Source organism: Nyctereutes procyonoides, unplaced genomic scaffold, assembly GCF_905146905.1.
Source record: "Nyctereutes procyonoides isolate TBG_1078 unplaced genomic scaffold, NYPRO_anot_genome, whole genome shotgun sequence".
Classification (NCBI taxonomy): Eukaryota; Metazoa; Chordata; class Mammalia; order Carnivora; family Canidae; genus Nyctereutes; species Nyctereutes procyonoides.
In genome coordinates, this window is record NW_026575151.1 from 6,221,030 (window position 1) to 6,246,665 (window position 25,636).

General features: G+C 40.1%; 1 protein-coding gene across 1 annotated transcript; it reads left to right on the top strand.

Annotated features, from left to right (window-relative positions):
* Positions 1-354: 354 nt before the first annotated feature.
* Positions 355-25,598, top strand: LOC129501856 (placenta-specific gene 8 protein). Its single transcript, XM_055313149.1, has 5 exons — positions 355-410; positions 15,267-15,408; positions 18,108-18,232; positions 21,947-22,064; positions 25,386-25,598. The coding sequence occupies exons 2-4, from the start codon at positions 15,297-15,299 to the stop codon at positions 22,049-22,051; spliced, it is 342 nt and encodes a 113-aa protein (XP_055169124.1). The 5' UTR covers positions 355-410; positions 15,267-15,296; the 3' UTR covers positions 22,052-22,064; positions 25,386-25,598.
* Positions 25,599-25,636: the final 38 nt, after the last annotated feature.

Here is a 25,636-nt window from a genome sequence, read left to right on the forward strand (position 1 = left end):
CCCCCACACCCCCAGCAACCCTTAGTTTGTTTCCTAGAGTTAAGAGTCTCTGAAGGTTTGTCTCCCTCTCTATTTTCATCTTATTTTATTTTTCCTTCCCTTCCCCTATGTTCATCTGTTTTGTTTCTTAACTTCTACAGATGAGTGAAATCATATGGTATTTGTCTTTCTCTGACTGACTTATTTTGCTTAGCATAATACCCTCTAGCTCCATCCACGTCGTTGAAGATAACAGGAACACACTTTGCTGCCAGAATTATATTGGCCAATAAAAACCTCTGAATTTGTTCTTTGTACTACTACGTCTGCAATAGAAACACACTTACTTCTCTGTTTTCACATATCTCTCTTCTAGTGAGATTTTCTTCCAAGCCACAAAACACTTCCTGTTCGGAATCTATTTCTTAACTGTAAGTACTTTGAAATTAACCAATTCTTTAATAGCTTATCTTAGCACTGGTAGGGAAGAAAAGGGTTTGTTTGGTTGGGTTTTTTTTTTTTTTTTAAGTATTTGATTTCCTGATTTTTATTTCTAACATGCTATATTTTGAGGTTTAGCTGAAATGGTTTCTTATCTAATTGCTTTAAGTTTGGTCATATTTAACAAGTATGTGCCAAGCATGTGTTAAATGCCATGCTTTTCAAAGTAGTGTAGGATAGCCTACTGTGTCCAACAAGAAACACCTATCCAGGATTGTGTTTCCTAACTTGATCATTAATTTCATTCCTTATGTTAATACATACGCATATTTGCTTGTGCTGGTCTAATTGTGCTTTGAAAATATTTTACTTGATCTATCCATGTAAAATATTAGAAATAGAAAATGGGATTTTTGAATTTAGCTAATGAATCATGAGAATCTTTGAATTTTTAGTATGAAAGTAAGAAAACAGACTAGAATGCTTCAAAATTAGATTCTGGTCCTTCATTTATATACATAGAGACATTACCCTTCTCACTTATCATTACATTTGATAGCTTAAGAGATGAGAGATCATGAAATGAAAATATTTCAATCAAGGTGAAAAAATCGGCTCAGTCTGCAGAGCATGCGACTCTTGTCTCGGGGTTGTGAGTTCCAGCCCCACGTTAGGTATAGAGAGTACTTAAAAATACAATCTTAAAAAAAAAAGTAAAAAAAAAAATCAAAATTTAGCATCAGCAAACACTAGAAAGAAGAGGAAGATCTCAGCAATGCATTAGTACCTGGATTTATTAATATTAATATAATATAGTAATACATCAATATTAGCAGTTAATATTAATATGATTATGGGCTGTTCTTCTCAAGAGTGACATGTTCCAAGGCAGGGGAGACAGGTATAAGGTTAGTTATAACAAAGATCTATAATAAATAGATCAAATTAGGATGCTTAAAATGAGCCAAATACTGCAAGGATTCCTAGCATTGAGGCCACTCCATGAAAGGAAACTTCTAAAGAAAGGAGTTGTAGTCTCTCTTCAAAACTTGTGCCAAGATTCCCATTTCAGTTCCTCCTGTCTCCATTTTTTTTCTTTTGCCTGGAATCTTCCATCACTTTCTGCTCCTGTGGGGATCAAAGATGACAGAAAATAAAACAGCTATGTGGTCACTTAGAGACAGGCAGAGCCGCTGACCATGGAAAGGGAACTACAGACTACTCCCTAGTCCCTACCAAATCTAACACAATGCTTTTACATACATTGGGTGCCCGAGAAATATTTGCTGAATTAGATTGGATTTGTAGTTATTTGTAACAGAAAAGAAATGAAAAAGCCAAGGGCCGGGGCACCTGGATGGCTCAGTGGTTGAGCGTCTGTCTGCCTTTGGCTCAGGTCATGATCCTGGGGTCCTGGGATCGAGCCCCACATCAGGCTCCCTGGAGGGAGCCTGCTTCTCCCTCTGCCTCTCTGTGTCCCTCATGAATGAATGAATGAATGAATGAATGAATAAATAAATAAATAAATAAATAAATAATAAAATCTTTAAAAAAAAAAAAGAAAAGAAAAGAAAGAAAGAAAGAAAAAGCCCAGGACCATGGGCTACAAAGTGTGCTCTGCAAAGCCACTGGCACAGGAGTCTCCCGGGATGCCAGGGTTCTGCAATTGGCAGACAGAAAGGAGAGAGTGGGACTAGTTCAGCCTGTGTTCCTCATGCAAGCAGGAGGCCCTGGCATAGGCTGTATCTGCCTGGAGAAAAGGGTACTATTTTTCTAATTCTCACTAAGCTGTGTCTACACAAAAGGGTGACCTTTCTCTCCTTTACACAATAGCACCTTCTGGGTTAGGAGCAGCAGCCGTGAGTGTGCTCGAGGGTCCTCAGTACAGATTCCTGCATCCAAGCCCTGGCCACCTAAATAACAAATTTGGAGAATAATGCCCAGGATTATTTGGGCATTAATATTGTAAACATTATTTATTGGAATATTGTAAACCTTGTAAACAGGTTCTCCAAATGACTTTTATGCGAAATAAGCATTGAGGACCACTGAAGTTGGGAAGCAGGCTTGTAGACAAGGTCTCAGAAATTCTTAGCATCTTTACTGGCACTAGAGAGATTTCAAGAAAGTTGTCTTCTGTCGGGTTTTTTGTTTTTGTTTTTTAAGATTTTATTTATTTATTTATTTGAGAGAAAGAGCAAGAGAGAGCACATGTAGAGGGAGGGGCAGAGGGAGAAGCAGGCTCCCTGCTGAGCAGGAAGCCCAGGCAGGGCTCTATCCCAGGACCCTGGGATCTTGATCTGAGCTGAAGGCAGCTGCTTAACCAACTGAGCCACCCGAGCCTGGAAGTTGTCTTCTGTTATCACCACCCACTCCCCACCCCTCAGCGCCCCCCCCCACCCACACACACTGTTGCTCTTCTACCTCAAATACCTAGGTTAAAAACTTTTGGATACTTAGTGGCTGAAGCAAAGAGATTTGTAGTTGCCTGGACATTGTGCATTTGTTACCATTTTAGATTTTGTTGCAACTTCAAGTTCTCTAGAATTTTGAAATATTTAAACCACAGAGAAGCGCACATGAGCTTATTTGCTTTCACCTCTCAGTTTTGTAAGACCAAGGAGGTAAGGCCTTGAGTAAGAAATCTCATGTGAGAGCTTACAAAACCCTTTTTAAAATAAGATATATCGGTCAGATGAAAGCCTAATGCTGGTTCCCTCTGGCGCTGCTCTCCTGGGCTGGGCCTTCCCCACTGCTGCAGGTCACCTTCATTTAGAGACAAACTTCAGAACATGAAGACTCCTAACTCTGGGAAACGAACTAGGGGGGGTGGAAGGGGAGGAGGGTGGGGGGTGGGGGTGAATGGGTGACAGGCACTGTGGGGGACACTTGATGGGATGAGCACTGGGTGTTATTCTGTATGTTGGTAAATTGAACACCAATAAAAATTAATTTATTAAAAAAAAATAGACAAACTTCCTTCCAATACCATGAGAAATCTCTGGGGGCCCGCACTCTCTGCTCAGTTATCTGTGCTAAAAAGTTCACGGAAGCACCTGGGTCCCCACAATTTCCCATATTCAAAAGAGGAAGTCAAAAAGAAATGAAAGAAACAGAAACCTAAAACTTTTTATTGTTGGGCTGAAGACTGTAAAGGCCACTAAACTGAGAAAGTAAATTTTGTACAAATTAAGTGGCAGTCAGCATAGGGATATTTTGGATGAAGCTGCTTGCTACAGAATGAATATGTAAATAGACTCCAAAGGTACTCAGAATGTTCAGGTCTCAGGCTGCTGTCAGGGCTAGGGGCAGCCAATTTGAATTCACAAATACATTATAGCATACACTGAAGACAGGCAAAGGAAAGGACAATTCTGTAATTGCAGACAAGTTTTTATTCTGAAATCTTCAGATTGTTCTTATACTAAAATCATAGTGCAGATTTCTTGAAAGATAAGTGCCTGGGTGGCTCAGCGGGTTAAGCTACCAACTCTTGATTTTGCCTCAAGTTGTGATCTCAGTGTAGTAGAGCCCCCCATTGCTCTGTGCTGGGCATGAAGCCTGCTTAAGATTCTCTCTCTCTCCCTCTCCCTGCATTTCTCCCCCAACTCATGCTCACTTTCTGTCTAAAAAAATAAATAAAATCTTTAAAAATATAGATTGCTTTTAAAAAATGAAGAAAGATAAGCTAGTTACATGAACATGTCTTTCCTCTGAGACAAATTGTAGAAATAGTCATTCATTCAACTGGTATTTATTGAATGTCAGTTGTGTGCCAGGCATTGGCTAGGGGCTAAGGGGAAAAAAAAAAATACAAAGAGCCATAGGATAATCAGCATAACTTAGCCTTTACAATTTTTTTTAATCACTGTGTTCTTTTTATGTTTCCAAAAATGGGTATTTCGTGTGTTGATTATAAAAGAAATAAGTGTCAATTGTAATTGTTCAGACAAAATACGAATTTATAAAGATAAAAGTAAAAAAAAAAAATCTATTGGCCAATCACCCAGAGATAGCCAGCTAACACTTTGTTGTATAACACTTTCATATTTTCTTTTCTAATATTTGAGTTTTAAAAGGAATGCCAAAGAAAATGTGAAATTTTTTCAGTATTTCCTGAAAAATGCCTTCTTCCCAGGTCCTAAATGTAGGAAGCTGTCACCCAAAAATATGGTTTCTACCATTGGGATACAGGGAAAAACTGGATCTTAGCACTCTGGGGTTCTAAAGGGCCCCGTGAAGGAGGCCATGGCTCAAGTGGGCACCGGCCAGGTCCCATGCACACCATCTTCGCTGGCCTCGCGCGTTTCCTCGGCGACACGGGAGTAGGAGAACGCGGTAGTGAGAACGTTACTGCGCACCTACTGTGTGCCAGGCCCTGTACTAAACTTGCGAGATGCATCAGCAAGAACGGCCCACAGAATTCCCCACCTTTATGGGCTTCCATTCCAGACTGGAGGCTGACTTTGCCCAAAGCCAAGCGAGCTATAGTGAAAGGGGTGAGCAACAGAATGAAATTAATTGGAATGTCTTTACTCCCTTCTCCGTGAGATGGCCAGAACGAATTTGTTCAGAGAGCTGCGGTTGCGGCCTAGTAAGACAAAAGTGGGCATGTGCCCCGCAGTGGACTCCAGGGCCCACCTAATAGGTGTTAAAATCAGCGAGGTGTGTTGGTTTCTCTCTCTGCCTCTCTTCCGGATCGGAAGTAACTCATCAGCCCACGGGGGGGGGGGGAGGGGGGGGGCTGGCACGGGGCGGGCAGGTGGGGGCACGGCCGGCCGCCCGCCCCGCCCCAGGCCCCGCCCCGCCCCGCCCCAGGCCCCGCCCCGGCCCAGGCCCCGCCCCGGCCCCGCCCCGCCCCCCGCCGCCCGGCCCCGCCCCCCGCCGCCTCCACGGGCCGCCTCCTGCAGGCGCGCCCTGCGGCCCCAGCCTCGCCGGCTCTCCTCGCGGCCGCCGGGGCAGGCCCGGGAACCGCCGACCCCTCCCCCCCGCCCCCGGGCGTGGGCCCTGGTCCGGGCGGTGACGGCCTGGAGCATGTGGGCCGCGGGTGGAAAACCCCGTCCGCGTCGCCTGCCGCTGGCGGGCAGCGCCCCCGGGGGCGGGGGTCAGGCCCCGGGAGGAGGCACCCCAAGCCCGCGCGGCAGTGCTGAAGCCAGCCCGTCCCCGCATCTGGGAAGGCCGCCTCCCCCGTGCACCGTCCGCCCTGAAAGCTGAAACACTGAAACACAGTGCCCTGCCACTGCTGGGCAGGGAGGTTCCAGGGCTTGGTTCGGCCTGACACCCGCCCGCTCTGGGCCGCCGTGACCTGCCCCCTGGAAGGCTCCTGAGAGCACTAAATTCCATCGCCTCCGGGGCGGGGGGGGGGTGGGGTGGGGTGGAGACACCTCCTCCCGACACGGACATCCACAAACCAGGTCACTCCACTTTACAGCATTCCTTCTCCTACTTGTCTGTGACATCTACAATGGTCAGCCTCTCTTTTATTGTCAAACAGCAGTAAAAGACCGTTATGGTTTGTTTGTTTTTTTTTTTTATAAAGCAAAAATCAAAACCGAAAACCACTCTACTGTATCTTTATAAAAGAGCAGACCTAAATAAATTTAAAATAAGCTTCAACTACACTGGATGTAGTTTATGATATTTTATACAAAAAAGAACTTCTTCAGAATAGTTCCTAAGAATGAGAAGGAAAAGTTAATGATTATTATAATGGCTGTGTTTACATTATGCATTATTAGAATTTGGGAATATATTTTAACAGCATTTGTAACCGGTTGTTTCTGTATTTTTCACTCTAAATCCTATGGGGCTCCCCTCTTCCCACGTTCTTTTTTTACGTTTTGTTTTGCTATGTTAAAGATAATTTTAGATTTATGAAAAATGTTGCAAAAATAGCACACAGACAGGGTATAACAAACTTTGACCAGGATATACAGTAAATGGAGCCCTCCCACAAAATGCAGCCATTTGCGAAAACAGCTTGAAGGGAGGCTTCAAAATGCTACATACGGCGTTGGTAATATAGCGTTGAGCATAGCTACCCCCAAAATGTTAAACATGGAGTTACCATGTTGACCCACAAATCTGACTTCTAGGTATATATCCAGGAGAAATGAAAACATATGTCCTCACAAAAACCTATACACAAATAGTAATAAGAGCATTATTTGTTAATAATCAAAAAGTAGAAACAACCTAAATGTCCATCAACTAATGAATGGATAAACAGAAAATGGTATAGCCACATAATGGAATATTATTCAGTAGTTAAAAAAGTACTGATACATACTAGAATATAGATAAACCTTGAAAACATTGTGCTAACTGAAGGGAGTCAGTCACAAAAGACTATACACAGTCTTCTATATCCCCAGGGACATGTTTTATGACCCTCAGTGGGTGCCTGAAACTGCAGATAGTACCAAACCCTAAATACACTGTTTTTTTCTTATACACACATGCCTATCACAAAATTTAATTTATAAACTAGGCACACTAAGAGATTACCAATGATATTAAAATAGAAACATTATGACAACATACTATAGTAAAAATTATGTGAATATAGTCTCTCAAAATGTTATTATACTGTACCCACCCTTCTTGAGATAATAAAATGCCTATGTGATGAGATAAAGCAAAGGAAATGACGGAGGCATTTGACAGCTCTCTGCTACTAGTGACTTGACCATATGTCAGATGGAAAATGCTCGATGCTCTGCTTCCAGACCTCAGTTGACCATGGGTAACTGAAGCCACAGTTAAGGACTGCTGGAGGGCAGCCTGGGTGGCTCAGTGGTTTAGCGCCACCTTCAGCCCTTGGCCGGGTCCTGGAGACTTGGGATCGAGTCCCGCGTCAGGCTCCTGCATGGAGCCTGCTTCTCCCTCTGCCTGTGGCTCTGCCTCTGTGTAAGTGTATGTGTCTCTCATGAATAAATGAATAAGATTTTTTTAAAGGACTCCTATATTGTATAGTTCCATTTATATGAAATGTCTAGAATAGGGAAACTAATCTGTTCAGAGCTGGGGAAGGCTAGTTCAGTGGGGAGTGGCTGCTAATGGACATGGATATTTTTTTAAGGGGTGTGTGATAAAAATATCCTAAATTAGATTATAGTGATGGCTGTGCAACTATGAATATATGAAAATTTCTCAAGCATACATTTTAATGAGTGAATTTTGTAGCACATAAAATAAATTTCAAAAAAGCTTTTTTATTTAATACACAGCGTTTCTGTGTACCCTTCACCCAGCTTCCCTGATTCTTAATGTCTTACGTCACCATAGTGTAAATATTGAAACCAGGAAATTACTGTTGGTAAACTATTAACTAATTAAGTGATAGATCTTATTGAGATTTTACTAATTGTCCCACTAATGTCTCAGGGAAGAGAAAAGCAATCCCTGCCACCCAGGAGCTGGCCCAGTGTGGCCAGCAAGATGTTGGTATTGCTGCAAGCTGGCCTGGCACTCACGCCAGGTCTCTTTTGGTGCATTTTTTTTTTTTGGAGATATAATTGACACCTAACATTATATTAGTTTCAGGTATACAACATAATGTCTTAAAACTCATATATATTGTGAAACGTTCACTGCAATAAGCCATATTACAATTTTTTTTGATGAGAACTTTCAAGATTTATTCTCTTAACAACTTTGAAATATACAATACAGTAGTATTAACTATAATCACTATGCCATTCAATACATCCCCAGGACTTACTTTATAGTTGAAGGTTTGTACCTTTTGACCACCTTTATCCATTTCTCCCACTCCCCACTCCTCACCTCTGCAACCACCAATCTGTTCTCTATCTGTGAGGTTGGTTTGGTTGGTTGGTTGGTTGGTTGGTTTTAGAACCCCACACAAGAGAGATCATACAGTATTTGTCTTTCTCTGTCTGATTAATACCACCGAGCATAGTACCCCCAAGTTCCATCCATGTCATCACTTACACTAGGTTTTGATGTTCTCTTAAACATAAAGAATTTCACAGGGATCCCTGAGTGGCGCAGCGGTTTGGCGCCTGCCTTTGGCCCAGGGCGCGATCCTGGAGACCCGGGATCGAATCCCATATCGGGCTCCCGGTGCATGGAGTCTGCTTTTCCCTCTGCCTGTGTCTCTGCCTCTCTCTCTCTCTGTGACTATCATAAATAAATAAATTAAAAAAAATAAAACAAAGATTTAAAAAAAAGAATTTCACAGAAATCATCAACATCAAATAAGCTAGTCTACGATCATGATGGATCAAGATAAAAACACTAGCACTCTACAATCATATTTGGACAAATATTGGAACTTAAACATTATCCAGGCCACAACATACCAAACATTTTCCTTTCCTGGCTAATATGAGTTACTGCTACTGCTTTACCTCTTGCAGGGTTAGCCTTGCACTCCATCAGCACTCCATGTAGGTGAGATCTATCAATATACCCAATTGTAGAATTGTATTTCACTTTCTGGACCACCTCCATTTCCTTGATCCACCTCAAAATCTACCCAACCAAAAAGTGTTTTCTAATACCCGGCTACTGAATACCACCCGCCTGTCCCCCGGCCACAGACTCAGTGATGTGCCTTCTCACTTTCTATAGTAAGTAATAAAGCCAACGTGCTTAACTACAGTTGTGTTCTTCATGGTCTGTGGTTGGAGAACATTGACAGTTTCCTTTCCTGTTCCAGGATTCAATTCAGGAACCCAAGTTGCATTTGGTCACCATGTCTCTATAGTCTCCTTCCATCTTGAATATTTCATCTGTATTTATTTTGTCTTTCATGACTTTGACAGTTTCAAAGAGTATTGACCTGATAATTTGTAGAATATCCGTCCCTTTGTGTTTGTCTGATGGTTTCTTATGAGTGGATTTTGAGTACGTATTTTTGGTAAAATAACACAGTAGTGATGTTGTGTCCTTCAGTGCATGATAATAAACACATAAGTATCCATTTATGAGTCTTGCCTTCAACAAATATCACTGTAATGGAAACTGGGTGGCTCAGTAAGTTGAGTGTCCTACTCTTGATTTCGGCTTAGGTCACGGTCTCAGGGTTGTGAGATCAAGCCCTTTGTCACATTCCGTGCTCAGCATGGAGTCTGCTTGAGATTCTCTTTCTCTGCTTCTGTTCCTCCCCTCATTCTTTCTCTCTCAAAATATATAAATAAAATCTTTTTTTAAAAAAAGAAACAGGTATTATTGTGATGTTTGCCAAATGGTGATATCTCCATCATTCCTTCTACATTCATTAGTATTCATTAGTAGGAATTCTATCATAAAAAAGCACTATGCCTTCCCCCTTTTTAAAATTTGTTCTTTTATTTATATGAGTATGGAATTATGGATAGTTATGTTGGTTTATGAGTTATAACCCATTATTAACATTATTTTGTTGCTCAAATTGTCCTGATTTGGCCACTGAGACAGCCATCAGATGGGCTCTGAGATCCTGGCTCTCATTCATTCTTGAGCCCTTTTTGACATATAGGTCAAACATGTTCAGGATTCTCTTATACTTTCCCTGCCCCAGCCCTGGAATCAGCCATTTTTCCAATGAACTCTGGCTCCTTTTTATTGGAAAATGGCCTTTCAAAACCAAGATTTGGGCACAAGGTATATTCAGTAATACTGAACTTTTGTTGCTTCTAGGTCTTCTTCATGGACAGAGATGGGAAACATATTTATGTTTACACACACATCTGTGTGTGTGTGTGTGTGTATGCGTGTAAATAATCATGAGGCTGTACCTCCGATTTCAATCTGACAGCACAGGATTCATACTAGCCCTCCTCCTTTCCTTATTTGCAATTCTTTCTGAGATAGTAAAAAACCTTAATCTCGTTATCCAAAATATACTTATTTGTTCAAGCCTAGCATATATATAATATAAAGAAGTTTCAGAATTGCTAATACATTCTCTTATGAAAAATAGGTTTACTAACTAGGGTATAATATTTGTTCTTTTCGTCTTTAGACTTACAATACACAGTGAAAACCCTGCTTTCTGAAGTTATTATGGTTACCTTTTTCTTCCTCACTGCCTTCAGTGTGTTTCTAATATTAATTGTAATACAAGTAGGTTAATTTGTTACTGTTTATATTGCATATGGGGTTCCTTCCACGTTCTGGTTGGATTTAATGATACATTTATGTGTTGACTTAACCTGTAATGTCTTAGCATGATTTAGAGTAAGAGAGATACAAAAAAGTACACTTGAGGTGTCAGCCCATCCCTACCATTCCTTTTCCATTCTCCCATTCTTTTCACCCGATTTACTCTGAACATAACAAATTCATTCATTTCTGGTTTATTCCTTCTGTAATTCTTATGCTATATATGTTTTCTTATATCCTTTTATTCCTTACATAAATGATATCAGACAACAGATACTCTTCTGTACATTTCTTTTTAAACGTAGTATATATTGGGCAGCCTGGGTGGCTCAGTGGTTTAGCACCTGCCTTCAGCCCAGGGCGTGATCCTAGAGACCCAGGATCGAGTCCCACGTCAGGCTCCCTGCATGGAGCTTGCTTCTCCCTCTGCTTGTGTCTCTGCCTCTGTCTCTGTGTCTCTTATGAATAAATACATAAAATCTTAAAAAATAAATAAATAAACTTAGTGTATCTTGGAAACCATTCTATATCCGTTTATAGAGATTATCCTCATTGTTTTTCTTTTTTGATAGCTTCATTAATACTCTGTGGTATGCATGTACTTTTAAAAAACAAAATTCAACTGAGTAAAATTTAAAGATCTTATGGCTTTTTTTCAATGATTATGAATCAAGTAGCATCCAATCAAACAGATAAGAAGGAGCTCCAAGGAGCTGTACAAAATGAGAGATTTTTATAGACAGATGGCAGCAGAAACAAGGCCATTATACTAGACAAAAAAGCAAATAAATGATTATGTCAAGGTCACTTTTCTTCAGGGGTTGGCAGGAATCTATCAGGCAAATTACCTAACAAGTTCAGATTTGGCAATTCCTGACTGGTTTAAGATTCCATTTCTGGGAGGGCTGAAACTAAGTCTCAGGGTGGTGACATGGGATTTAGCATAAGTGATTCCATTTTGGGCCTGTTGTCTTGTTTCTAACAGTACCATAGTTAACTAAGCACTTTGATTATTTACAATATTTTGCAAAACCCAACAATGCTGCTATAAATAACCTCGGGTGTATATATCTTTACATTGTTGAAGATGTATCTTCGGGATAATTTCTAGAAGTGGGATTACTAGATCAAATGGTAAGTGCATATGCAGCTATGTTAGGTTTCTTCAAAGTTCCTTCCAAAATGGTTGTATTCCCACCAACATTATTTGAGTGCCTATTTCTTCACAACCTCGTCAAAAGAATACATTGCATACTTTTTAACTTTTGCCAATCTGACAGGCATTTAATTTGCATTGCTTTAATTTTGAGTGAATTTGAACATCTTTTTGATATATATTTTTAGGAGTCATTTTTATGTCTCTTCCTGTGAATTGTCTGTTCCTGCCTTTTTATTATTTTCTCAACTTTGGGGCTTTTAAATGTCTTCTTGTTTTAGAGGGTTTTTAAAAAAACACTTAATGTCAGGGCACCTGGGTGGTTCAGTCGATTGGACGGCTAACTCTCTTGATTTCAACTCAGGTCATGATTCTGGGGTCCTGGGTTCGAGCCTCATGCTGAGTCTGCTCAAGGATTTTCTCTCCCTTTCCTTCTCCCACCACTCATCTCTGTCTCTGTTTCTGTCTCTCTCTGTCTCTCTCTGTCTGTCTGTCTGTCTCTCTCTCTATATATATATATATAATTATTATTATATATATTATGTATATACATAAAATAAGTCTTAAAAATAAAATAAATACTTAATGTTAAATTTTGTACTCTTAGGTACTTATAATCATTTTATTAAAACTTAAAAATATGTAGTATTTGCATACTATACTCTCTCATGGGAAGGGAGATACCTAGAGCTACTTTCTGATAGTGATGATGTTCAACAGATACAAACATTTAAAAGAACATTTTTAAGCTTTTCCTACTCCCTAAAAAAAAAAAAAATTAAACTAGTTTTATCTTCATCCAAAATAACTGAGCATTCTTTCTATGAGACCATGTGCCAAGACTCAGGGGACAATCTGTAAGAGTGGACCTGGATAATTTATAATTAGCTATGATGAAGTCTGGGCAGATTTAGACATGTTTGAACCATTCTCACACGATACACTTTCAGTTGCGTGGAGAAATATCCAAGACATTACCCTGTATTTAAAACTATTCCTGTCTCATATACTGCATAGCTCCCTTCTTGTTCAAGGGAACTAGCAAACTAGCTAAGTTTTAACTAAGCAATGAGATCTGTAAAGAAATCAGCTAATTCAAGAAATAGAAAAGTGTAAAACAATATGGAACAACTGAGGTACTTTGTTTATGGAACTGCTCTCTCTATGCAGAAAATAATGTAAAAAAGGCAAAAAAAGGCAAATAGTATAATGACAATGCCTGAGTACCTCAAGGCACTGTATTTTCAATTTCAGTGTGTGTTTGGGCATGTGCTTTTCAAAACATGTCCTGAATTTTGAAGTGGAAATGTGTTACATCCCAGGGCCCAGCACACTGTAAGGGAATCAAGCATATTGTAAGTATTTAATTCAATGAGGCTGTGTACCTTTATAAGCCCAACATTTAGCTTGGTGCTAAAGGAATAAATATGAAAAGAGGGCTCCAGGTCTCAAGGAGATCACAACAAACCAGTGACAACACCACACTACACTAAGCAGTAATGATGGAGTAGGAGTCTAAAGCTAAGAGGCAAAGGGAAGAAAAGGGTCTGTGGAATGAGCCTCAGAAAGATATGAATTCCACAGTTTAAATTTCCAGAGTGTCCATTTCTTTATCAACTCAATAAAGATAATAATTCCCACGGGACACGTAGGTAACTCAGTCAGTTAAGTGTCTGCTTCCAGCTCGGGTCATGATCCTGGGGTCCTGGGATCAAGCCCTGCATGGGGCTCTCTGCTCAGCGGGGGCCTGCTTGTCTCTCTCCCTGTCCCTCATGTGCTCTCTCTCTCAATCTCTCTCAAGTAAGTAAGTAAGTAAGTAAGTAAGTAAGTAAATAAATAAATAAATTCTTTAAAAAAATCAGGATTTGAGCAAGGATACTCTCACTCCAAATCTAATCTATGTTCTAAGGCCCCCCACTGCCTCTCATGATAGAAATTAGGATTAACCTCACAAAATGGACTTCATAATACATTTTGTGGAGACCTACTATTAGAACTTTCCCCAATGTGTGTCAAAAGGCTCCCAAGCCAGCACTGAGTGGGGGACACAGGCTCCAGGTAAATTTGAAGTGAAGAGCCAGCTTGGATACAAATAGATTAGAGAGGACTGCTATGATATTATGGTTTATAATAAGAAATATATGGTTTTCATCCCTGTTCATGGCACAGAGCTTCTAACATCTCTGGAATCTCTTAACTGATAAGAAGCTCTTAACTGGTAAAAGTGTTCTCTTATTTATACCCAGACCCTCTCAACCACTGAGGAGTTTATGCTCAAGAAGCAACTTTTGGAAAGCCCTTGAGGATGGGGCTGATTGCCAAGGGAACCAACCTTGTGATTAGAGGCTTGGAACTTTGAGCCCTAGCTCTCAGACTTCGAGGGCAGGAAGGGGGGCTGAAGATTGAACTCAGTTACCAATGGCCAATGGTTTAATCAATGATGCCTAATGCAATAAAGTCCCAAAAGGATGGGGTTTAGGGAGCTTTTGGGTTAGGGAGCCAGCAGTAGCAACCCCAAATTTCACACATTCTGAATTTATTATATCTCTTCATCTGTTCATTTGAATCCTTTAGTATCCTTTGTAAAATACCAATAATCCAGTAAGTGAACTGTTAAGTTGTTCTCTGGAGTGCTGTGAGCCACTCTAACTAATTAATTGAACCTGAGGAGGGGTCATGGGACCCTCCAGTCTATAGCTGGTAACCCAAAAGCACAGGTGACAACCTGGGCTTGTAACTGGCCTCTGAAGTGGGGAGGTAGGAGCAGTCCGAGCCTTTCACCTGTGGAATCTGACGCTCTCTCCTATAGACAAGTGTAGAATTGAGTTGAATTGTAGGACACTCCAGCTGGTATTGCAGAATCACTTGGTGTGGGAAAAGCTATCACACATTTGGTGAGCAGAAGTGAAGTAGATTATTCCATGGGTAGACAGAAAACAGGGGAGGGTTTTTTTTTCACAACTGCCAATCAGAAATAAATCCAAAACAAAAAGGAATTTAAAAAAGGAGCAAGAGGGGAAAGGTGTGTGTTCACAGTAGTTGAGGATGGTACAATTTTAGAGAAGCCCATTTTCTGCAATTCACTCCTTTTTTTTACAAAAAAAAAAAATATTTTATTTATTTATTCATGAAAGACACAGAGAGAGGCAGAGACTTAGGCAGAGGGAGAAAGAAGCAGGCTCCCTGAGGGGAGCCTGATGCAGGACCCCCAGATCACGCCCGGAGCCAAAGGCAGACACTCAACCCTTGAGCCACCCAGGTGTCCCAATTCACTCCTTCTGACTACTATTAGGAGTTAGTCCTTCATTCCCCTGTCTTCATTCACCTGTATAAAAACAGCAGCAATAACTTGCTTTTGCTCCCTTACTCCAAGGGTAGCAATTGTTGCTCTGACCACTTCAGTGAATTCCTTCCCCCAGTGACCTCTGTCCCCAGGGGAGGGGAGAGAGAAATTATGTTCTTTGAATCGGCAAGCAACTTAATCTAAATTATCTCACTTGGCTGTGAAACAGAATGCCTCAACGCAGATTTCCAGGAGCCACCTGGAGTCCACTTACACCAACTTTTCCCTTTTCAGGCTACTGCCATTGAAGATCCTGCATTGAAAATGCAAGCACAGTCACCAGTGGTCATTGTGACTCAGCCTGGATGTGGTCCCATGCCACAAACCTCCAACTGGCAGACAGGCATGTGTGATTGCTTCAGCGACTGCGGAGTCTGTAAGTGCTGGATAATGCCCCTGTAGTTTGCCTTGGAGGCTAATGACTAAAGGCCAAAGCTTTCCCTCATTCCTCCCTTATGGCATAGTCAAGGTTCCCGGCCTATTACAGGGCATCTGGCATGTCAGGCAATGAATGGTAAGTAAAGATAAAAGGCTTGTGCTGATTATAGTTCATTTTTCATCAACACATCAATCAATAGTTTTTCTTTTAAAATAAGTTCCGGAATTAAGATAATAGTAACAAAGCTGATGATTCCCACAATGAATGGGTCTGGTCTAATGATTATAAATAGACCATACATTAAAATAAAAGGGCATTTCCAGTTTACCTTGACCTAAAAAAAAAAAGAAGAAGAAGAAGAAGAAGAAAAAGGAAAAAGACTTGTTATATATAAACTCATTACTTTAGAGTTACATTGTGCCCAGTACACAAGGGATAGTATTCATCCATGGTTTCAACATGAGCTCAGTGAAGAACTATTTTAATTAATACATTTAGGTTTTTATACACCTGAGTACAAAGAATTCTAAAGGCAGTCAGCTTCTCATCAGGAAAAGAATCTCTGACTCTGCTTCATTTCCTTTTTGTGAGATCTCTCCAAGTAAAACAGGGGAAAGTAAATTTGGGGGTGGGATGAGGATGTCAGAGAGGACCAAAGAGTTTAGTTCTCAACCAGGAAACAAACAAGTCTGCCTACAAAAAAATTTGCTTTGAGAGGCCCCTGGGTGGCTCAGTCAGTTAAGTGTCTATCTTCAGCTCAGGTCATGATCTGGAGGTCCTGGGATTGAGCCCATTGGCTCCCTACCTAGCAGGGAGTCTGCTTCTCCCTCTTCCCCTGCTGCTCTGCTCCTGCTCTCTCTCTTTCAATAAATAAATAAAATTTTTAAAAAATTTGCTTTGAGGTGTATTTGCCTGTCTCAAGTCTACAGAGTGTTTTGAGACAAGCAAAGAAAATATATTAACCTAAAGGTTAAAACTTACCAGTAAAAATGAAATTTGGAATCAAGTTGACCCCTGCACAACAGAGTTGTTCAGTTTGAACTGCACTGATCCGCTTATTTGCAGATTTTTTACAGTACAGTGCTATAAAAGTATTTTTTCTTCCATATGCTTTTCTTAACATTTCCTTTTCTCTAGCTTACCTTATGGTAAGAATACATATACAAAATATGTATCAGTCAACTGTTTATGTTATTGGTGAGACTTCCAGTCAATAGGCTACTAGTTGTTAAACTTGAGGGGCATTAAAAGTTACACAGAGAGTTTTTGGATGTGCAGGGGGTCAATCCCCCTCCAAACCCCCAGATTGTCCAAAGGCCAACTGTACATTAAAAACCACAGAGAGAAAAAATTACCTAGAAAATGGAACAATGGGTTTGTTTACTGGCTCTCATTGCCTTACTGGATGACCTGGGGTGATGACTTACACATCTCAAGACATTAGTTCAACATGTACAAGTTATAGTAATACTAAGACTAGCTACATTGCTAAAACCCTACAAAGATGAATATTTTAATCCTCCAATCCCTTGCATTATCACCCATATAAGTGAAAAACAAGTTCTAATACAAAGTTTAATTGCTTAATGGCAGGACTTCTTAATTGCAGACCTGACCAAATCACTCTCCCTTCTTAAAATATTTTGGTGATTCCTCATGACTTTCATGACCAACTCCATGCCCTCATACTTCATCATCCAGTCCCTAACCTGCCTGCTCCTCCAACTTTATCCCCATCCCATCCAGCCATGCTGAATGAACACCAGCCACTGCCAAGACATGCCAAGTGATCTCAAAGAGGATTTTCTCCCTTTTGTCTACCTGCAAAGTTCTAATCATCTTACAATATTCACATCAAGCAGCATATCCTTCCCAGAGCCTTTTGGGGCCTCATTTCTGTGGGTGACCCCTTGACATCTTGAGTAGATTTCTGGTGGAGAATTTTTTATATTATTACCTGACTGCCCTACTAGCTAGACTTCAGACAGCAGCACTCAGTTCTGAGAATAATCTCTGAGAGGCACGTGGGTGGCTCAGTTGGTTAAGTGACTACCTTAGGCTTGGGTCATGATCCCACTGTCCTGGGATCAAATCCCATATCCGACTCCCTGCTCAGTGGAGAGCCTGCTTCTCTCTCTGCCTCTGAATGCCACTCCCCTTGCCTCTTCTCTCTCTCTAACAAATAAATACAAAAAAAAAATCTTAAAAAGAATAATCTCTGGGACATGGCTAGATTTCTTTTTTTTTTTTTTTAGATTTTATTTATTTATTCATGAGAGACACAGAGAGTGAAGCAGAGACATAGGCAGAGAGAGAAGCAGGATCCCTGCAAGGAGCCCAATGTGGGATTCGATCCCAGACCCTGGGATCACGCCCTGAGCCAAAGGCAGATGCTCAACCACTGAGCCACCCAGGTGCCTCTATGACTAGGTTTCTGTGAGCCATTCAGTAGATGAATGAAGGCAGTACTACAAAAAGGATGTATACTTTTCAAAGTGTGATGATACCTGAAATGGTTGGGTGGAGAGAAGGGAGAAGCCAATGCAATGCTGAGCAAAAGCATTGAGGTTGGACTTGGCAGCAGGATGTTTGGTCAAGGCCTCATAAATGGGACTGACAGTAATGAAAGCAAATTAGCTTTCGAAGATGGCAGGAACACAGTGGAGTAACTGGTGCCTCTGGCTTCATGTGTCTAGGTCTCTGTGGCACATTTTGTTTTATGTGCCTTGCCTGTCAAATTGCAGCTGACATGAATGAATGCTGTCTGTGTGGGACATCTGTCGCAATGAGGACCCTCTACCGAACCCGATATGGCATCCCTGTGAGTCTCTTATGATACTGTACCATTTAAACATGCATCCACACTCAAAAAATAATTGTTACAAATCTGCAAGCCCTTTGATGGTGTCCATGACCTGAATTTGATTGGTAGGTGTTTCCTAGCATGTGCAGCCTTGTGCTCCAGCAATAGATTCTTTGGTTACATGACCTCCTTCTAGGTTTCTATTAAAGACCTTAGAGCATAAGCAACTGTTGTAATTGCAATGTCTATCATACAAGCATGGGGCTTACTCAGAACCTAGCATGCCCCAAGCACGTTACAGAGGACGCTTCACTGAATTCTCAGACCACATTTTACAGATGAGGACTTTAAAGTCTTAAGGGGTTTGGGTAACACTGCCAAAGATACGCACTAGTAGTAGAAGTTGTCACAACTCTGACTTTCCATGCATACACATTCCATTATTGCCACAAGCTGCACCTCATGTAGCAGGAGGATGTGTTAGTCAGGGCTCACCAGAGAAACACAACCAAAAGGAGATATACAGATGATGTAGGAAAACATATATCTATAAATAGAGAGGGAGATTTTAAGGAACAGGTTCATGTGATTGTGAGGGTTGGCAAGTCCAAAAAAAAAAAAAACAGAATAGGCTGGCGGGCTGGGAAGACTTCAATTCTGAAAGCAGCCTGCTGGCAGTATTTCTTCTTGCTCTGAGAATGTCAATCTCTTTCTATTAAGACCTTCAACTGATTGGAGGAAGCCTACCCACATTACAGAGGATAATCTACTCAGGATCTACTGATTTAAATGTTACTCTCATTTCTATTTCATATAATAGAACTGTCCAATCTGTACTCTTTTATCTAACTTCTTTTACTTAGTATAATTATTTTGAGATCCATCTAAGTTGTTAAGTGTTCTTAACACAGTAAACTAAATTAGGGGGAAGAGAAAATATTTGGATGGCAAATAAGCATGTAAAAAGATATTCAACATCATTAGTCATCATTAGAGAAATGCAAATGAAAACCACAATGAAATATGACTATGGGAATGGCTAAAGCTAATCAGCCTAACCACATTAAGTGTTGCCAGATATGGAGGAACTGAAACTCTCATACAATACTTGTGGGAATGTAAAATGCAGTTCCTTAAAAAGTTAAACACACCTACCATTTGACCCAGCCATTCTACTCCTAGATATTTACTCAAAGAAATATATGTTCATACCAAGACTTGTATCAGAGCGATTTGGCTTGTAACAGCCCAAACTAAAAACAATCCAAATGTTCCCCAGCAGGTGAATGGATAAATAAAGTGTGATATATCCATATAATGGAACAGTACTCAGGAATAAAAAGGAATGAATTATTGATATACACAAAAACTTGGATGAATTTCAAAATGAATATAATTTTAAGTTGTGGGTAAAAAATTAGGGGTCATTACTAATTGGAGAAATATTTGCTGTGGCACATCTATAGGAATACAAGGAATCAGAAAAGACCCATGCAGCAAGAAGACGTAAAGCAGTAAATAAAAGAAGAGGGGGGGCACCTGGGGGGCTCAGTGGTTGAGCACCTGCCTTTGGCTCAGGGCGTGATCCCAGGTCCTGGGATTGAGTCTTGTATCAGGCTTCCCACGGGGAGCCTGCTTCCCCCTCTGCCTGTGTCTCTGCCTCCTTGTGTGTGTCTTTCATGAATAAATAAGTAAAATCTTTTAAAAAATATTCAGTGAATACTAAACATAAAACTTTGACTATCTCATTAGTGAGAGCAATTTAGATTTCTCTGCTGTGTCTTTACCCTTTATTCTTTCTTCCAGTATGTATGTGTTAAATCTTAGGGAGTCTGATCTCTTGGAAGAGAGGAGAAGAACTTCCCCCACTTACCTCACCCCTCTCCTCTCCTTTTCTGGGGCCCCAAAGCCCACATCAGTGTCCCCTGTTACATTCAGCTGCATGCTGTATTGCCGGGGCAGAGCCACAGCTGGCAGCAAGGGGCTGGGTGCTTAGGTTTCGGTTAATCTCCTGTCTTCTAGTCCCCAGTTTCTTCTTCCTCCTTTCTGAGTTCCAGGGTTTTGAGTCCGGGATTTATCAAATGCCCTGTCCGTGACCCTGTTAGGTTTCAGGTTCCCTAGCTCCGTTTTACTTTCTCCATCAATCAAATCCCATTGGCTCCCTATTTAAAAAAAAGAAAAAATTGATCAAAATTTCTGGCCCACTGAATAACCCCATTCCTGTTTTCTAGTATAGCTTTAATTTATTTACCAAAGCTCTACAAGCATATAGTTTAATTTTAGATTATCTAATTTTTGTTAAGAAAAATAGTAGTCCACAGACTTCTCTTTCCTACTGCCTCCTTCCCAGAGCTCTGCCGGTATTTTCCTCCACATCTCCAAATCATAGACTTGTATTGCTACTTTTTGAGTTTTCAGTTGCCTATAGACCTTTGAGTTTTCAGTTGCCTAGAACTCCCACTATAAAAGAGGAGAACTTAGTTCTGTTCCCCCCACACACACAGACATGCACCCTCCCCATACCCATTCCTTCCAATATAGGCACATATAATTTGGGTTAAATCCATATTTGGGAGATGCCTGGGTGGCTCAGCAGTTAAGCATCTGCCTTCAGCTCTGGGCATGACCCTGGAGTCCTGGGATCAAGTCCCACATCAGACTCCCTGCATGGAGCTTGCTTCTCCCTCTGCCTATGTCTCTGCCTCTCTCTGTGTGTCTCTCATGAATAAATAAATAAAATCTTTTTAAAAAATCCATATTTGGTACTTATATTATGAGACCTATGTTTGCTCTTCAGAGTTGAGTCACGTAGTGAACTATGTATGATTGCTTTTTCTGCTGAACTTTGTTTTTCCTGGTTTTAATAATTCTTGGTGTTTCCATTAGTAGTTTTCCACTTACTTATGAGTAAGTAACCCCAAAACTCTTTCCCAGTTTTCTAACTCTCTTTCCAACACATTCAACACATTGGATATCCTATCATTTTTATCTTCTCAATGAAATCACTCCCTGACCTCCTACTGCCCTTGGAACTAATGGTTCTTTATTTGTGGTGCTTAGCTCTTGCCCTGGAATCTCCTTCAGCATCACCCTGGAGATTATAGTCACTTCTCTCCTGTGTTAGGCTCCTGTTTCTTACATACCACATCTTCCTCTTTCTTGGTTTCCTCCCTCGTTGTGGTGGCGGTATCCTCCAATAACTTCCTGAGACACAGAAGAGGTGTGGAAGAAAATAATTTTGAGATTTTACTTGCTGAAACTCTTGGTTTTTCCCTCATACTGACAGTTTGGTTGATTGATATCCTCTATATTCAACATTACAAAGTATAGGAAAACATTTAATGTCATCAAAAAGGAGTTACATGAAAAAGTCAATTAACATTTTTCTAAATATATCCATCCAAACTCTGAATTCAAAGAATCAGTTCCAGGACACCTGGGTGGCTCGTTGAGCATTTGCCTTTGGCTCAGAGCATGATCCCAGGGTCCTGGGATTGAGTCCTGTATTGGGCTCCCCACAGGGAGCCTGCTTCTCCCTCTGCCTATGTCTCTGCCTCTGTGTCTCTCATGAATAAATTTTTAAAAATTTAAGAAAAACAAAAACAAAACAAAACAAAACACAACAAAGGATCAGTTCCTTCTGCCTCTCTTCAAAGTGTCTTGAAAATCCGTATATCTTCATTTCCAAATAGGTGGATTTTACATTTCTACTTTTTTTATATTTTCAAACAGGGATCCATTTGTGATGACTATTTGGTGACTCTTTGCTGTCCTTATTGTTCTCTTTGCCAAATCAAGAGAGACATCAACAGAAGGAGGGCCATGCGTACTTTCTAAAAAAAAACTAATGGTAGGTCCCAGAATCTGGGTTTTGTTTGAAATATAATAAGGGCTTTGTAAATTATGCATTATTTTGAGTAATGATCCAATAATAACAATTCTTTAGGTCTTTCAAATGTTTTCTTAATATAAAGATTGATTTAGTTTCTTCTTATGAAGAAGATAGCTGTATTACGTTGCTTGGGCCATCATAACAATTTTAGCCTGAGTGGCTTACACAATAAGAATTTATTTCTCACAGTTATGAAGGCTGGGAAGTCCAAGATTATGGTGTGGACCAATTCAGTTCCTGTGAGGGCTCTCTTCCTAGTTTACAGATGGCTACCTTTTCAATGTGTCTTCAAATGGTAGAGAGAGTAAGGTGGTCTCTCTTCTTACAAAGACATTAATCCCATTGGGTGGGGGTGCTGCTGACCTTATTTCAGACCTAATTATCTCCTAAAGGCTCTATCACCTTATACCCTCACAGTGGGAATTAGGGTTTCAACATGTGAGTTTTGCAGGGGGCAAAACATTCAGTCTATAATGAAGTCTACAATAGCTTTATGTTTTGAAACCATATTTTAGTAAATAAAGGATGGTGACTTTTCTAGACTTCTCAGAATTCTCTTGATCCATTAATGAGGCACTTACCACTTGTAAAATGCCACAGTGTGGTAAGATACAAAAGAAGCAGAAAACATGCCCTCTACTAAGACAATCAAATTGACAAAAGAAATTGTTAAATAACTATAAAGTAGTAGAGCAGATGAAAATTACATGTTTTGTAATATTTGAAGTGATTGCAGCATAAAGCATCTATCAAGAATGAGGGGAAATTAAATAGGAAAATCCTATTGGAAAAAGTGAACTCTGAAAGTGGTGGATATAGAATATAGAATATTTGGAAATGTTTTATAGAATCTGAACTTCTGAAAATCAATCAAATCATTTCCAATTAATTTTTCCAGTATTCTCAGAATTAGCTATTAAATAGAAACAAACATGATTTTGTCAGTCTCCTATAGAATTTATTGTGAGTATGAGAAGGAAGCATTATTTTTCCATTCTTTGTAATATCCTATTTCCTTTCTCAAGTGAATGAGAACTCTGTATAGGTTAACAAGTATAACTCATGGATGATATGTTTTAAAGTGTCATTTATTTGGCAAATAATGTATCAAAGTACCTAGTCCTATGCAGGACAATGCTAGGAGCTGTGGGGAACAAAAATAAATAAGCTAGCCCTCTTGCATTTAGAGACTTTATACTCTGAAAGAGGAGATTAGACAGCTTTTAAATAAAATGATGAGTTTGACTAATGCCTTTAGACCAAGTGTTATTTTATGTTCAGAGGAAGAAAAGATCATTTTCTGTTAGATGTGTAAATGAAATGTTCTTGAAAGAGTGTTTTTTTTAATTCTAAAGAGGACATGAGTATTAAGGTCACAATAGGAAATAGATGGCACTCAAATTGTAATAATACAAAGATTTAATGAAGACCACTTACAATACAGGTGTGGGTGGGAGGTCTAGGGAAATGGCAAGGGATGGTCCCAGAGCCTAGGCTGACAACATTTAAACTGTAACCACTTTACCACCCCTAGGCCTCAGGAGTTACGGAATCCCAAAGGAGTGAGCTTGAGGAGAAGGCTGCCCTGAGAGGAATGGTAACCTCTCAACAGGAAGTAGGCAAGAGGAAAAGTACCTGGATCTCACTTTCTGAGGTCCTTCTAGGCTTCCCACTGTTTGAACCCACTGGTTGGCAGAGGGCAGGAGAGTGTTGCTGTAGTCTACAGGTCAGCCTCCCAGGACACACAGCAGTGCAGACAAGGATGGAAATGGATCAGATGGGGGCAAACATAAGATCTCTGATATAAGATGTGACTGTTATTAATAGAAACTGATATTGCTTCTAATCAGCAAAGTTAGTGAAAAAAATGGAAGCAAAGAAAGGAAAAACATCTTTATGAGTTTAGGTCCATCCAACTTGGCAGGAACATGTAAGTAGGAAAATCACAAGAAAAGACTTTAAAAGTGAGTTGGGGTACACAATACAATGAAATTAGGCTAATGACTTGGTCTTTTATTTGGAAAGCAGCGGGAGTTATTATAGGCTTTATGTAAGGGAGTAACATAGAACTATACTTTAGAAGAATTAATCTAATAGTGGTTTATAGCACAGACTGGACAGGATGAGGTCAGAAGCAAAGATGCAGAAGCAAAGGTACAATGCGGTCAGAAGCAAAGACTAGCTCAACACCATTTAAATAAATACACAACACAGGTCAGATGAAATCTATACTCACATATCCATAATGAATCCTGACATCTGAACTTTTTTTCTTTAGCCTCAGAGAAATAATCTTCCTGAATCTTTGAATTGGTTTGAGGTAAAAATGCCTTGGTGATCCTGACTCTGGCTCATTACTTTGAACCCTGCATTATTCATCAACTGTGAAACTTTAGATATACAAATACCTGAAATGGGAGAATCAAGAGACAAAGATCAATAAATAACATGATTTATGTTAAAAAAAAATAGGTTGAGGGGTGCCTGGGTGGCTCAGTCAGTTAAGCATCTGACTTCAGCTCAGGTCATAATCGTGGGGTCCTAGGATTGAGCCCTGTGTCAGTTTACCCTGCTCAGTGGAGGAGTCTCTCTGTCCCTTTCCCACTTGTGCTCTGTCTCTTTCTCAAATTAATTAATTAATTAAAAAAATAAATAAGTTGAAAGAAAGGGACATAGGACCCAACTGAAAAAGCTCCCAGTTGTGAACACTGGAACCAGTGATGTCATGTTAATAGCATGTACCCCTGAAATGATGTGATGAGAATGACACTGTACCTTTGTGATCTTCCCCTCAAGACCCCATAACTCCAGTCTGACCAGGAGAAAAACATTAGACAAATCTAAACTGAAGCATAGGTATTCTGCAAAACACCTGACCAGTAGTTGACAAAACTGTCAAGGTCATCACAAATAAGGAAAGTCTGAGAAACAGTCACAGTGTAGAGGAACCTATGGAAACATGATGACTAAATGTAATGTCCTAGATTGGATGGGATCCTGGAACAGAAAAAAAGGACATTAGGTAAAAACTGAGAAATCTAACTAAAGTATATTCTTTGATTAATGATATTCTGTATCAACATTGGCTCCATAGTTGTAACAAACCTATCTTAGTAAGATGTTAACTGGTAGGGAAATCAGTGCAGGGTGTATAAGAACTCTCTGTACTACCTTTGCAACTTTTTTGTAAACCTGAAATGATTCTAAAATTTAAAGTTCATTGAAAATAAACATGTAGATTGAGACAATTCAAACCTTTTCTTTGTATGTCCCTTATAGGTGGAAGATCTTACCAAAGCAACAAAAATCAGCAGGCACCTCTTCAGCTTGAGTCCTCTGCCTTTTGCAACTGAAATATGATAGATCTGCTTAATCACAATCGATGGGGTAAAAAAAAATGGATTTTGATTTATTTTAAATGAACGTGTTCCCTTAGTTTTGCTAAATGGTCCAGCTTAGTTTCTCGCTTTCATGTTCTCAAATTTTCTGGCTTATGAATTTTGTTACATTTAGTATGTAAACAAAATAAA

Coding starts and splice junctions, on each gene's coding strand:
- LOC129501856 (XM_055313149.1), top strand. CDS start 15,297: ATGCAAGCACAGTCACCAGTGGTCATTGTGACTCAGCCTGGATGTGGT. Junction 15,409..18,107: donor CTTCAGCGACTGCGGAGTCT/GTAAGTGCTGGA, acceptor TCATGTGTCTAG/GTCTCTGTGGCACATTTTGT. Junction 18,233..21,946: donor GAACCCGATATGGCATCCCT/GTGAGTCTCTTA, acceptor ATTTTCAAACAG/GGATCCATTTGTGATGACTA.